General features: G+C 36.4%; 1 protein-coding gene across 20 annotated transcripts in view; it reads left to right on the forward strand.

Annotated features, from left to right (window-relative positions):
- The window catches only part of MLLT10 (MLLT10 histone lysine methyltransferase DOT1L cofactor), a 198,911-nt gene that overhangs the window by 74,750 nt on the left and 108,301 nt on the right, over nt 1-15,860 (forward strand). For all 20 annotated transcript variants that reach the window (XM_074324864.2, XM_074324863.2, XM_019755985.3 and 17 more), the window contains 2 exons: nt 14,004-14,107; nt 15,531-15,624. In XM_074324864.2, the coding sequence (XP_074180965.1) occupies nt 14,004-14,107; nt 15,531-15,624 (198 nt within the window). The remainder of the gene's footprint in view (nt 1-14,003; nt 14,108-15,530; nt 15,625-15,860) is intronic.

Here is a 15,860-nt window from a genome sequence, read left to right on the forward strand (position 1 = left end):
TCCACACACCCGTCATTCATCTAGCCAGCGTTTATGGCACGTCCTCTTATAGGTACTACAGGCACTGCTGGAAGCATGGGGAATACACAGTCCGATATGGTAGGATAGACATGCACAAATCAGTGCTTGTTAAACAGTGTAGTGTGTGCAAACTTTCTACAATACAGACTGTTCACTTAACTAGCCTAACAGAGCTGAAGAAAGAGGAAGTGTCTTAGAAAAGGTTACAGCTTCTCTGAATTTTAAAAAGAGGCCTCCAGGTGCTGCTGGCTGTGAGGGGAGGAGACAAGAGGGAGCACACGAGTGGCCATTAATTTTACAAACTGAAGGACCAAAAGCTTTGAAGTGGGCAAGTGGAGAGAGGGCAAGGGGAAGGAGGAGGGGATGGTAGTGAGGGAGAAGGGCAGTATTGCTAGGACCTTGGTTGTGATATGTGGAATGCTGAGAGGTTGTCAGGACCAGATTTTCAAGAGCCTCACACGGATCATTTTAAGAAGCTTGAACTTTACTAAAGGGCTTTTATATTATACTTGGGAGGGATATGCTCATGTATAACTACCATTCCATTGGGTAGTGAAAGGAATATTGAGAGAAGGGGAATAGAAAGAGACAAAGAATAGTTACATAGAAACTGTTTAGGCTTTCACAGTGTTCCAGAGAGGTAATACTGAGGGTCTGAAGTAGGAGAGTGGTAGGAATGAAGAAGGGACAAGATATTTAGGTAATGTGTAAGAGGTTTAATTGATCAGGCTTCATGATCAGTTTAGTGTGACAGAAGATGAGAGAGGAAGAAAAATCAGAATGGGTTTTCAGTTTCAAGAAGATAATAAGTACTAGGTACATCATCACCACCTGAGATAAGAGTATATAGAGAGGAGTCAAGTAAACTAATTTCATAGAACAGAGACACTAAGTTTGAAATTCTTGGCATATGTTGGTGGAATTTACTACCTTGTTTGTAAAACAAGTCTTTTGTCTACAAGTTGTTCTCTAGCATATAGTAACAATATGACAATAAGGACCCAAGATATAATTCACATTCCTGCCAAAACATTGAGTATTTGCTTTTGTATGAGGTCAGATAATTAAGTTTGCGAACTTGTTGCAACCATGTTGCTAACCTTTTTTGATATCAGAGGGATTATTCCTTATGAATTTGTACCAACTGGATAGTCAACCAGGTTTACAATTTGGAAGTGCTGAAAAGGCTGAGTGAAAAAGACGACCTGAACTTTTTGCCAACAATTCATGGCTCTTGCATCACGACAACGCACCAGCTCACACAGCACTGTCTGTGAGGGAGTTTTTAGCCAGTAAACAAATAACTGTATTGGAACACCCTCCGTACTCACCTGATCTGGCCCCCAAGGACTTCTTTCTTTACCCAGAGATAAAGGAAATATTGAGAGGAAGATATTTTGATGACGTTCAGGACATCAAGGGTAATACGACAACAGCTCTGTTTTCCAAAGTTGCTTTGAAGGGTGGACTAGGCGCTGGCATAAGTGCCTAGCTTCCCAAGGGGAGCACTTCAAAGGTGACCATAGTGATATTCAGCAATGAGGTATGTAGCACTTTTTCTAGGATGAGTTCGTGAACTTAATTGTCAGCGTCATATACCCTGTTTCCACAAAAATAAGACCGGGTCTTATATTAATTTTTGCTCCAAAAGACGCATTAGGGCTTATGTTCAGGGGGTGTCATCCTGAAAAATCATGCTAGGGTTTATTTTCCGTTTAGGTCTTATATTCGGGGAAGCACTGTAATATGTTTGTTTTTGCCTGGCACTTTATCCTAGTTGCTCAGTTGAACACTTAAAACCTTTTTTCTTTTATGGACAATTGAATCATTTGGAAAAGCAAAACAATCTTGCAACTGTATCTATAATAACATCCTTTTACCTTTTTTGGTACCACAGCTCATTCTAAATTTGAATTTCCCTATTTGGCTTCTTTCAGTTGCCTTTGCCTCCCTCCCTCCCCCCAGTTCATACATATACACATTCTTATTTTTTATTATATTTGTTTTTTGTGTGTTTTGTGCTTTTGTGTTCAACTTCACTTCTAATTGCCCTTTATTTATTTATTTATTTATTTATTTAAAGATTTTATTGGGGAAGGGGAACAGGACTTTATTGGGGAACAGTGTGTATTTCCAGGCCCCTTTTTTTCCAAGTCAAGTTGTTGTCCTTTCAATCTTAGTTGTGGAGGGTGACGTTCAGCTTCAAGTTGTTGTCCTTTCAGTCTTAGTTGTGGAGGGCGCAGCTCAGCTCCAGGCCCAGTTGCCATTGCTAGTTGCAGGGGCACAGCCCACCATCCCTTGCGGGAGTCAAACCTGCAACCCTGTGGTTGAGAGGATGCACTCCAACCAACTGAGCCATCCGGGAGCTTCAGCAGCAGCTCAGTTCAAGGTGCCATGTTCAATCATAGTTGCAGGGGGCACTGCCCACCATCCCTTGCGGGACTCGAGGAGTTGAACTGGCAACCTTGTGGTTGAGAGCCCATTGGCCCATGTGGGAATCGAACCGGCAGCCTTCGGAGTTAGGAACACGGAGCTCTAACCGCCTGAGCCCCACCGGGCCAGCCCCTAATTGCCTTTTTTTAAACTCCAAGCCTCAGAGGTTATTTTATTAAATAGGGTTTACTAAGGACTGTGGAAGAATGATAGTATAATTTTCCTTTAGTGTTATTTCTTTGTTCCTCTTACTTCCAAAGGCAGCAATCCAATCTAAACTTTCTGGAAATGGCAATACACAGTGGTTAACTTCCAGTATTTCATGGGATTAAAATCTCACCAACATGTAAATTGCCTTTATCAGTTTTTTTCATGTTTATTTGGTGTCTTGAGTACTCTTAGATGTTTATGTAATATAATCTGCCAAGTACAATTGATTAAGAGATAAGATTTTATAAAAACATACTTTAAGAGAGATTACATTGCTGGGCAGTATGATAAAACAAGGGAAGTCAAATTTGACAAATTTAGTTTTTCCATTGAACCAATATTATAACGGGGTTAGATTTAAGACCAAAGACTTTATTCTAGTCAGAAATTAAACTTACTAAAACTAGCTGAGCTACAAATGGGATTGGCTGAAAGGCTGTATAGTAGGTAGTCTCTCAACATACGCATACATAGGGAGTTGGACTTGGAAGTACAAAGTCAGAGTAGAAATGGATAGTGTCCATTCCATCTTTGATTAGGGTCCTACAGTTTCTTGTCTCTTATGTCTGTAGTCTATTTCTGCATCCATTTAGTAATCTCTCATTCTGCTTTCCATTTTATCTGAATTCCCTGTAGATAACTGACTCAATATCCTAGTTCTGAATTTCTAACAGAGCAACTCTGGTCTGAGCACTTGGGCTTAGAATAAGGCATTTTCACCTAGGAAAAACATGGGTACCTAGATGCTATTCTAACATTAGAAACTGATTGAACATAGAGGACAATTTCTACAAAAGAGATACTGTGTAGGTGTTCTTCTTTACCTTCCTGTCCCATAAATGTTCTGTTTAAAACAACTGTAAAAAAGCCTATAAACTGTTCCTGATGTACATACGCCAAATTGCACATGCTGATTCTTTAATAAAATAGTTTAGTATTTTGCATAGACTTGAGATTTCTGTCTTTTTTTTTTTTAAAAATAAAAAATATTTAATAATTCACAAGCGAGTTTTTGCACGACTTTTAAAGGAGATGATTTAGGTCATTGGATGATTTCATGAGAAACAGATCCAGGGATAATTGTGTATTGGGTTTTATTTTTTTTTCACTGTGTAACACTAGCACATTGAATTAAGGCATAAAATTTTATTTAGTGTACTCTGTTTAAGCTTGGAATCCATCTGCATATAATTGAGTAAACTGTGATCTGTGTGAGTTGTTTGATTTTAAAGGAATAAATCTCAGTAAAGTGTGTCAGTTTGCTGGGGAGACGGACTTTGAAATGTCATGTTTTTCTAAACTAGTGATTCTTTACCTTTTTTAGTCTTCAGGAGTCTGATAAAGCATAAGGAGTCTTTCCCCAGAATACTGAACATCCGAATATGATATAACATAAAACATTTTACATACACTAACCCAAGGATCATAGGAATACCCCTTGATCCTCAAACTCTACCTCCCAATCATTATGAGGATTGCCAAATTTTAGATTATATCAAATAATACTTAAATAATTAATTAAATATTTGATGTATTTAAAAATAATACATTTTAAATTAAATATATAAACGTTTCTAATACTTTGGCATTTTTTCTAATTGTTTTTTTGATCTGTAAATAAGAAAAGAGTTATAATTATGCCAAATATACAGATTTTTATTCTTGGCTCTTTGCTTAATTTTGAATGACTGCCTATAATATTTGTGCCATAATTTGCTTCACCATTCCTGTATTACTGAATATTGCAGTTTTATTGAACTATTTTTGTGTTATAAACAAAAGCGTGACAAAAATCTTGCTTCACCAAGCCTTCTTTTCCTGTTTTGGATTATTCCCTTTGGCTAGAAATCTAGAATTAGAATTATTGTGTCATAGACTATACCTGTTTCTGAAGTTCTTATGAGTATAATATTGCCTCATTGTTTCCAAAACTTTTATAGCTAATAATTTATGAAAATACCATTTTTACCACATCGCCTATACTGATAAGTTTCAAACACCATTTTTAATATTTGTTAATTTGATAATTGAAAATTAATTTTCATTTGTTTGATTACTTGTCAGGCTATTAGAATGGTATTTCTTCTTGTGAATTGTCTGTGGTTTTTGCCCATTTATCTCTTAAACTATTAGGTTTTCTCAAGTTATGAGCTGTTTAAGTAATAATACTAAATTTTTGTCAGTGTATAAACCACTTTGCCTTTTTGTTTTGGTTACTTAAAGAAAATGCTCATAGACACACAATTATGCTTTAAAGTTTTTTTGGAGGGAGGGGTGTCAGATATACCGGGTGCTTAAAAAGTTTTAAAAGTAATTAGGTTATATATGGATATACAGCATATACCAAATTATAGTGTTACTCTTATTTTCCTGCTCTTGTAATACAGAGATCGTTCTCTGTGTGAACAGTTTCTACACACAAGCACAGAGCAGCCTTGCAGGACTCGGAAGTTATAGATCCCATTAGCGTCACCATTCAGCAAAGTTTGAGGAAGTGGGCAGAGGACATAGCCACAACCCTTCCTCTGGTTCTTTCTCCACAGATGGCAAAATCGGATGCTTTTTCTGCATGCTGTAAGTGAGATCTAGAAGGCAAATGATACAGCTTTTGCAGTTATCAAAGTTACATGGAAGATGAAAATGACTTTGTTCATTGTCAGAAGTTATCTTTAAGGGGGAAAGTTCAGTTGCCATAATGGTGAACCTATAGCACTAAAAACCAAAATGCTGAAATTACACATGTAAGAATTACCAGAAGTTAGTGTCTTGTGCCATAGTACACACATGGCCTATTCTTTTTTGATGAAGAAAATAGTGGTTGAACCAGATATCCTTGTATGTTGACAGAGTTTTTCTCATATCTATGGGAAGACGCTGACAATATGTTGCAGCAGGCTACGGCTCTGCTTTCATCTGTCCTGCAGCATGGAGGTTCCTTCCCGTCATCTTCCACACTGCTGGTGTAGGCATTCTGTTCTGTCAGATTGGTTTTTTCTTAGACAAATGTATATTGAATGTAAGTCATAATTGATTAACCTGTTAGAAAGGAAAACGGCAAGGTGACAATGCATGATCAGAGAGAGGGGATAGAAATGGAGGTGTTCCATAGGTTGGGAGACAGATAGCTTATATTAGTATTTTAAAAGGAAGAAAATTTGAAGTCTTATTTTACAGGGCCATATAAATATCATGTCTGTATTTGTAATTACAAGGAGTAATAGTTTGATCACAGGTGCCAGATAGAGGAAAAAACAAGACATCTAAGAAGTAAATGATAAGGATACATTTTAGGTCTAAAATTGGAATACCGAGGTTTCACATCCTTCAACAGCAATGTTCAGCAGTGCTGGGTAATAGAATACTATGAAATAGTGTCAAGTAGGAGCAGAGTAACAACTTACAATATTGATCAGGTTACTACACTGTTTGCCATTTTTTCCCCATTATAGATAGGTCTAATTTTTTTCCTTTGAAGTTCAAAGTATTGACCTATTCTGAAACTGTGACCACCCAAGTTCCCAGATAACAAACAATGTGACCTCTTTTTTAGGGGATAAATCAAGTGCCTTTTGTACCTGCCACCTTTTCCCCGCAATGATGAGGAAATAAAGGAATGCAGAAAATTCTGGGTTGAGATGTCAGCCATGGGATTGGTGTGCTGTGTGATAGTAGGAGCATATAGACTTTTAGAAGAATATAAAAATAACTGATATTTTCTTTACAAATTGATTTTATTTTTCAAAAGTGTTGAATACTTTGTGTGTCACCTCATCTCCGTTTAGTTTTCTTCATATAAACATTTGATTGGGTTTTTACCTTTATCTAAACTCTTGATTTCTTTTGTGCCTAATATAAACACTTGGGATTTATTTCTAATTTTATTGTTGAGATGTTTTCTAATTTGTTTACTTCTGCTTTTATAAAGGTTTAATTTTTATCCTACTTATATAACATTGTTTCTTTTGTTTATTTTGAAGTACTTATTTTGAAAATTGTCATATGTGTAAAATAATATAATGAAACCAACCAACACTTCCCCTGCCCCAGTTGTTGATCACCCAACTTCAAAATATTACCAACTCTTAGCCAGTTTTCATACAGCCTCTGTATTAGTTTCTTAGGGCTAGCATAGCAAAGTATCACAAATTAGATGGCTTAAACCACAGAAATTTGTTCTCTCTAAGTTACGGAAGCTAGAAGTCTAAAATCAAGGTGCTGGCTGGGTTGGTTCCTTCTGAGAACTCTGAAGGAGAATGTGTTCCATGCGTCTCTCCTAGCTTCTGGTGACAGCTGGCAATCCTGGGCATTCCTTGGCTTGTAGATTTATTTATCACCCCAATCTCTGCCTCCATGCAGATGTTGTTCTTCCTTTGTCTCTGTGTTCTCATGTGGCCATCTTTTTATAAGGATGCTAATCATACTGGATTAGGGGCCTATCCTACCCCACTATGACCTTATCTTAACTAATTACACCTACAATGACTATTTCCAAATAAGGTCACATTCTGAAGTACTGGGGGCTTATTAGGACTTAACATAACATTTTTAGTGGGATGCAATCCAACCCATTGTAGTCTGCCTTCTGCCCCCCATTCATGTCCTTACAACATGCAAAAACACTTTTATTCTATACCAACGGCTCGGTCTTAATCTATTCCAGCATTGACTCAAAAATTTTATCTAAATATAATAAACTCAAATGTTTCAAATCTCATCAGACATGGGTGAGCTCTGGGTGTTGTCCATCCTGAGACAAAGTTTTTTTCCATCTGTGAACCTACGAAATCTAGAAAATTTGTCTGCTTTCAAGACACAATGGTGGATAGGTGTAGTGTACACATTTCTATTCCAAAAGGGAGAAATTGGAAGGAGAAAAAGGGTTACTGGTCTAAAGCAGGTTTGTAACTCAGCAGGACAAATTTCATCAGGTTCTTAAAACCTGAGAATAATTCTCTGTGGCTTGATGATCTATCTTCTGAACCACTGGGGGGCCCTTCCCCTTAGTCCTCCTCTAATGACACTTTACGTATAGGTTGAGGGCTGGAGTATTGGGGTTTTGGTTCCACAGTGTTTGTGTTCCACCCTCAGCTTTCAGCTGTATCTGTTCACTGACACAGAAGGTGATTTCTCTCTGCTCTTCCTCTACCACACTTTTGCCCCTTCCTTGGTGTTGTATGTTTTTTGATGTTTTGGGCATGGTGTTTCTCTGTTGTTTTGGTCCAGCCTCAGTCTTTGGTAGGCTCTGTATATCTGGGCTTTAGGGTTTCACTGCTCCCTCCCTCCCTTCTTATGGCATACGTTGCTTTGTGTCTGTGGAAGGACTTGTGAGGATGAGAGCTTCTTCTCCAGCCTGGAAGACTTCTAATAGTATTGTTAGCAGATCCTACCTAGGGTTAGGAATTTTTTCTGACCCTTGCCTAGAATTAAGAGGCATTTTTCCTTTGTCCTCCAAACCATGGTCAGTCTTTATTCATGCCCTGGGTGTGATGGTTTGCTGCCAATGCTCCAGATGCTTAAAGGTTTTGAAAGGAGTGTCTGTGCAAGAGGTGGGATTTCATCTTTCCCTCAGTGGTGCCTGATTCTTTCCTTCATGCCTGTAGCAACACGGGCGGTTCGTTTTGGTTGTTTTGTCTCCTTCCTTCCAGTCTTCTCCATGAGTTCCTTGTAAAAGTTCATAGACTAGAGTCTGTGAATGAGTGTGAACTTTTCTTCTGTCTGTGGTTCTATACTGTCACACTAGGCCACAATCAGCCTTTAGCAGTTTGTTAAAATTTTAGCTGATTTCTTATTTGTATGTCTTCCTCCCTTGCTCTGTCACTGGTGGACATTCTGAGTGTCTTTTGATTCCCGGTGGATTGCAGGGGAGAGTGCATCTCTCCTTGCAGTTTAGGCTACTTGGTTTCTCTGCAACTGCAAATCTTACATAGTTTCAAGATGAATTGTAATTGTATAGTTTAAATGACTTTTTCTTGTTAGGTTTGGTGTGATGGTCTTTAAGCTTTCTACTACTTAGGTAGGGTTGGAATTTGGATCCTTTTGATATGAACACTGTTTTATTTTTAAAAATTAGGTCAAAGTGTGATTTTTTTCCCCTGAAAAAGTGAAAACTTTCAGGCTATGAATTTGCCTCTGTGTATAGCTTTATTCACATACTTGACATTTTATTTAGATGTGATTTTGTTTGGGAGTATTTTCTCAATAATCCTCAGTTTACGGTTTTTCTTCTTGATCCAATAGCTATTTAATGAGAATTTCAAAATTAACAAATTACTATTTTTCTGTCTTGATTCGTGTGTCTTAAGACTCTGTTAGATGCATGTATGTGCTTATAATTGTTATATCTTGATGGATTGACTTTTTCATTATTAGAAAATATCCCTGTATCTTTTTGTTACAAAGTCTTTTTTGTTGTTGTTGTTCTGATACAGTGATAGCCATTGCAGCTGTCTTGTGCTTGCCTTTGCATGGTAAATTTTTTTTCACCTTTTACTTTTAACTTATTTGTATCTTCAAATTTAAATTACCAGTATGCCTCTTGTAGACAACATGTGGAACTTGTTTTTTTAATCCAGTCTATTAATTTCTGCCTTTTGATTGGAATACTTTTACATTCAGTGCTATTATTAATATGGTTGGATTTATGTCTGCCATTTTACTTTTTATTTTCTTTTTCTTATGATTACTTTATTCCTCTCTTTTTCTTTTTTTTATACTACCTTCTTTTATCTTAAGTGGGTTTTTTCTAGTGTAACATTTTCATTCCTTTCATGATTTTTAAGTAATATTTTCTTGGGTTTTCTTAGTAGTTGCTCAAGGGCTTACAATATTCTTAACATTCTATTTTCTCTCCAGTAAGATGTAGAAAACCCATTTCTCTATAGTTCCATTCCTTTCCTCCTTTTGGTGTTGCTATTATTATGGATATTATGTCTATATATACTGTAAACCCAATAATACATTGCTAAAATTATTGCTTTATATAATCTTATTTCTTTTAAAGATTCTAAGAGAAGATTTATTTATTTATTTATTTATTTATTTATTTATTTATTTAGAGCCTATCTACTGTTTTTGTTTCTATTCATTTCTTCCTGTGGGTTCAAGTTACCATATGGTGTTATTTCCTTACTCCAGTATAGCTTTATTTCATTGTGTTGTCATTATCAAATATATTACATTCTGTATGTTATAGTCCCAGCAATAAAGTTGATGGACATTATTTTATGCAATTGCTTCTTAAACTAAGAGAAGAATGAGAGAGAAGTATCTAATCACATGGTTTTTTATCATCTCCTAAATAATTACCTTTGTCAGAGCTCTTTGTGTGTGTTTTTAATTGGTCTATTTTATTTATTTTTCTAAAATTTCAGCTTTACTGAGGTATAATTGACCAGAGCTCTGTGTGTGTGTGTGTGTGTGTGTGTGTGTGTGTGTGTGTGTGTGTGTGTATTGCAGTAACTGTCTAGTGTCACTTGATTTTAGCCTAAAGAATTTCCTTTAGTATTTCTTTTTAGTCAGGTTTGGAGCAACAAAGTAGCTCAGTTTTTGTTTGTCTGAGAACATCTTCATTTCACCTTTATTTTTGCAATGTACCTTTGCTGGACATGGGATTCTTGGTTGATAGTTTTGTTTTTTCAGCATTTTGAATATGTTTTTCCCCTGCCTTCTGTCCTCCATTGTTTCTGGTGAGACCTCAGGTGTTAATTTTACTGTGGTTTCCATGCATGTGATGAGCCATTTTTCTCATGTTGTTTTCAGGATTTTCTCTTTATTTTTGGCCTTTATCATTTTGACTGTGGATCTCTTTGTGTTTATCCTGTTTGGAGTTTGTTGACCTTTTTGGATTTTTTTATCAATTTGGGGACGTTTTCAGCCATTATTTTTTAGTACGGTTTCTATCCCTTTTTCTCATTCCTGGTTTTCTTATTATACATATGTTGATGCACTTAATGGTGTCCCACATTTCTCTGAAACTGTTCTTTAGGTAGTATAATCTAAAAAAATCTGTTCTTTAGTGTTGATCCTATTTTTTTAAGTTTGTTGATTTTTTCCCCCCTCCTGCCAACTCAAATCTGTTGAGCCCCTTTAAACTCCAGAATTCCTTTTTGGTTGGTCTCCTAAGTCTAACATCTGAGCCCCTCTCAAAGACAGTTTCGAATGCCTGCTTTTTTTTTCTTGCGTATGGGTCACACTTTCCTGTGTCTTTGCATGTCTTATAATTTTTTTGTTCAAAACAGGACATTTTAGATAACATTATAACCACTCTGATTCTTCCTTCCACTTGTGAGTTTTATTGTTGTTTGCTCATTTGTTTAAGGACTTGGTTGCAATAGTTCTCTGATGTCTGTTTCCCCAACAATGTATATAGCCTCAGATGGCCCTTTTCTAATGTCTTTTCTTTTGCTTTTAAGCCTGACTTCTTAGTTTGCCTTTGAGTCAACAAAATCCACATATTAGTCAAAGACTGTACCCCCTTAGCTAGTTAGATTTTAATCCTTTGCCATTTGATGTGTATGTGACTTAGAGATTATTTTCCAGGAAGATCATCCAAGGTTCTCTTGAGTTGTTTCTGAGAGTGTGCAGCCTTGAGCATGCACAGTCTTTCAGACCATCAGGTACAAGTGTGATTTTATTTTCAAGTCTGGATTGTTAGGAGGTGCCCCTGGGTCAGAGCAGCTTATTGTTCGGCCAGTTTTTGATCATAGGTTGTACTGAAGCCCATGGAGCCCTGTTGGTTGATGGCTTTGTGTGTGGCTTTAGAGAATGCTTTAAAATCTGCCCCAAATCCCACTTTGATTTCTCTTTATTGGGTGCAACCTAGTTCTTGTACATAGCCTTCTGGACCTCCAGAAAGAAGTGTGATCCTAGGAGCGCCCTTATTTGCTGTCTTTCTCTGGTTTTCTCTGTTAATCTTCTGGCGGGCCTGCCGCTTTGCTTGTTTCTACTAGTATCTTGGAGCTCCCAGTCCTGTCTTAATTGTTCACCACCAAAGTGTTTTTGACAGCGCCCATAGGCGTGAACTTCTCCAAGCCCTATTCCAAATAAAGTCCTCTCAGGCAGAGCTGCTAAGCTGTTTGTTTTTCAGGCCCGCCTGGGTAGAACCTCTGCACTACTGCTCTGGAGCTGGGGATGGGGACAGCACCCTCCTTCTCCAGAAGTGACACCAGTACTCTAACAGGGTGCTAGGAGGAGGGAAGGGTGTTGCAGCCCCTGGCTACCTGTCTCTCCCGGTCTGGAACTTCCATTCTACTAGCAAGCTGGGGAAAGGATGACAGGGCCCCAGGATTCTGGGCTTGTTGTTCGGGTGGGAGTCTGTGAGTGGGAATCTGTGAGTGGGAGGAGGAGGGGGAGAAGGATCACTGGAGACCTGGCCTCCGAGGGTAAAACTGCAGCCTTGGACCAAGAGCTGCGGGGAGAGGGAGCCCTCATTTTCTTGACAATACCCACCCAGAGGGGAATTTCCTTCAAAGGGAGCTGGGTGTATATGTGTGTGTGGGGTGGTGGTGGTGATGGGAGGATATTATAGCTCAAATGTAACAGACCCACTCACTGTTCTTATTGAGATTTAGTAGATATTCTTGAATAAAATTTGCTCTATTTGTTGCTTGTCTTTAGGACAATTTTTAGAGACTTTAAATTGTTTTCACCTTTGAAATGACTAATTCACTAAGGAGAAGATCCATGGAGCTCTTTACTCTGCCATTCCAGTGGTCTGGGAGTCTTACCTCCTCTTTCATTTTTATAATAAATATCCATCGTCATTTTTAGTTTTATTGAATGGTCAAATGACAGTGTCTTTTCACTGTCAGCTCTTTGTAAGTCACTGAGGTATTTGAGGTATTCTTATAATTTCATTGTAATTGTTTGATATTCTCTTGTCATTTGAGTAGTTTAAGGTGCTCTTATTCAGTGTGTCTAGGTTGGATTTGTTATGATTTGTGATTTTTTTTATAGGTATAAAATAATTTTTGTAATTCATTTCAGTCGCTTATTTTCAACAGAGGAGTTGAAATCCAGTTACCTGACTAGATGTTAGGTTTTTTTGGGTAAACACTGTTGAATGGTGTTAGTTGGTACCACAGTGCATAGTGGGAGAAGTCTTTCTAGGTTTAAAAATTCATGTGTTCCTATTGAAACTGGCTAGGTTAGACCTTCAGAAATAGGTTTCTTTTTAGAAGTGTATCACCTGATTATATGTAGATAGACATTAATTTTTGTAAATTTCCAGTCAGCTATTAATTTTATTCATTATACACTGATACTTGTAGATTGCCATTTATGTAATTTAAGTCTTTCATGAAAGGTGGTACTACTATCAGCTATTTTCTCTGGGAAAAGGACCCAGATAGATGTTAAATTTGCTGGGAGCGTTCATTGGCCAATACCTCTTAGGAGCATCTCTTAACTCCTCGTCTAAAGTGTCTTCCTCTTTCAGGTGTAGTCTGTCAGGTGCAGAGGGCTGAATGAGCTGCCCACTGGGGATTCTTGTGGACAGTTGGAATGGCCTAGACCTTGCTCATTCACATAGGACTCATTCATCTTTTAGCTCTCAGCTCCCTGTATCAAACTCCCTTAGATATGCTTAGTTCCAGAAGAAAGAAAAGACAAAACCTCTTTTTACACCCTTGTTACAGGAATCAGTTGAATATTGGTGAGGAGGTTTTTAGACCAAGGTGTGGTAGGCTGTCTCCTGCCCCTGGCCTCAGTGCCTGTGAAGATTCTTCTCATCTTACCGGGTTTTTGAGTCTATGGAAGACAGTGACTTCCTGAAATCCTACTAGGTCTATTTATACTCGTATGTCTTTGTTTATGTTTTCAGGTTTGTAAAAATTAGATTACTATCAGAAAAATAAATAAATTCGTGTTTTGAAGTAAACTACCGTATTTACCTGAAAATAAGACCTAGTTCACTATCAGCTCTAATGTGTCTTTTGGACAAAAAATTAATATAAGACCCGGTCTTATTGTAATATAATATAAGATCAGGTCAATATATGATATGATATACATATATATATATATATATATATAATTTAATTAATATAATATAATATAGTGGGTCTTATTTGAATATGAGACTGGGTCTTATATAATATAATATAACATCATATCATATCATATATCATATCATTTATCATATCATACCTGGTCTTACATTAATTTTTGCTCCAAAAGACACATTAGAGCTGATGATCCGGCTAGTTCTTATTTTCAGGGAAACACGGTAGGTTAGATAGTAAATCTAATCATGACTTCTGAAGATAAGTGTAAAATTCATATTCCTGTAAAGCACTTGCAAGGTTTGTTTCATTTTTTTCTTTTCATTTCTCTACCCTAAGACTTGCTACATTTGTGATGAACAAGGAAGAGAAAGCAAAGCGGCCACTGGTGCTTGCATGACATGTAATAAACATGGATGTAGACAGGCTTTCCATGTGACATGGTAAGTTTGTTTCCATCATTATATAGAACTAAAACTGGGGATATTTTGTAAATTAAGGACTTAGGTACCCAAATATTATTTACAGTAAATTTTATTGGACTAGTTTATATGTTTAGATTTACTTACTTGTAATAAAGATAATTCCAATAATTGAACGTACTTACCAGAATGAATTTTCAGTAGGTGGACCCTGGTTCTAATGTTTTTAATTCAGTTTCATTTTGTTTAAAATATTGGTGTTGGTTACCTACCCTTTGATTTCTTATTAGGATTAAAGGAGCTGATGTCGGTAAACTTAGTGTAGTGCCTGAAATATTAGTAAGGATATAATGAATGATAGTGTTTTGTCATTGTCTCTGTTTCAAGGGGCAGGGAATAATCAATCTTAGTATTATAGTGGCAACTTCTTAAAAAGTTACTTAGATATTTTTAATCATAAAATTTCAAGAGCAAAAATTATCCTAAAAAAATACAACATAATAGATAATAGCTCAAAATAAAAATCTGGGAATAATCCATTTACTTACTAATTTTAAGAACCAGTCTGTATCTTTGATTCCAAAACTCTGTGAATAAATGTTTGTTTCTTGAGAATACAAAAAAAAAAAAAAAAAAAAAGCATCAGTCTATATGTAATAGCCAATATAGACATGTGCTTTATTTCTTGAACTCTTACTGTGTGGGTTTATGAAGTCCCCACTTGGGGAATAGAAAAGATTTTTGGTTTTTATAAATTCTCTTTATACTGTACTTAATTTTCCAAAGATGAAAGTCCTGTTTTGGGGGTATGAGATATATACTAATGCTGTAATTTTGGAATGTTAAAAGTGGAAGGTCACATTGAGAAGATGACTAACTTTAGCACTTAGTTTTTTAAAAATATGAATATCATAACTTTAGGTTTCAGTTCCATTTCTTCCATTATTTTTGACTGAAAAACACAACTTATGTTTTTCTTGTCCACTGTACTGTGCTATGGATTTGAAGCATTTTCCTTCTAACAGGATGCAATCTGCACCCATGGGCAAATACCATTATATGTCATTTCAGCCCTTTAGAGGCCTGACCTTTCCATTTGTACTTCTTGTACAGATTGAAAAAGTAGAATGAAGTGTTAATTATTGGGGTGGGGGATTTCTTAAAGAAATTCAGTGTTTCTTTTGTGATGTAAAACATGTATAACTCTTCGTCCTTGTTACAGATGGATGAAAAGTTTATATTAAATTATAAATATAACTTTTAAAAAATTTTGTCAATCACAGGTTGGAGTAAAATGTGCTTGGTTACAGCCAGAATAAAGCCTTTTATATTCCCCTTTTCTCTTAGGAGGTCTACCTTACATGCTTGGAAGTGAATTTGATTTATTTATAGTATGTATGCTGTGGATTGAAATTTAATTGACATACTTGGCGTTTATTTTCAGTGCTCAGTTTGCTGGACTACTTTGTGAAGAAGAAGGTAATGGCGCAGATAACGTCCAATACTGTGGCTACTGTAAATACCATTTTAGTAAGCTGGTAAGAATTTAATATTAAAATAAGTGATTAGTTTTGACAATAGAGGTGACTTATAAAAAAGGCATAATAGCTATTCCTTTTCGTTTGGTTTTTGCTTAAGTTTGCTTAGCATTTTCTTTGTGGGAATTAAGAGATCTAGTAATTTTTAAAGATTTTTACTTTGCTTAAGTTCACTTATAAAGGTGAATATTGTAAAATATTATTTAGAATATATATTAGTAAGTAGTAAATGTTGG

Source organism: Rhinolophus sinicus, chromosome 1 (genome assembly GCF_057876585.1).
Source record: "Rhinolophus sinicus isolate RSI-liver-muscle chromosome 1, RSI-T2T, whole genome shotgun sequence".
NCBI lineage: Eukaryota > Metazoa > Chordata > Mammalia > Chiroptera > Rhinolophidae > Rhinolophus > Rhinolophus sinicus.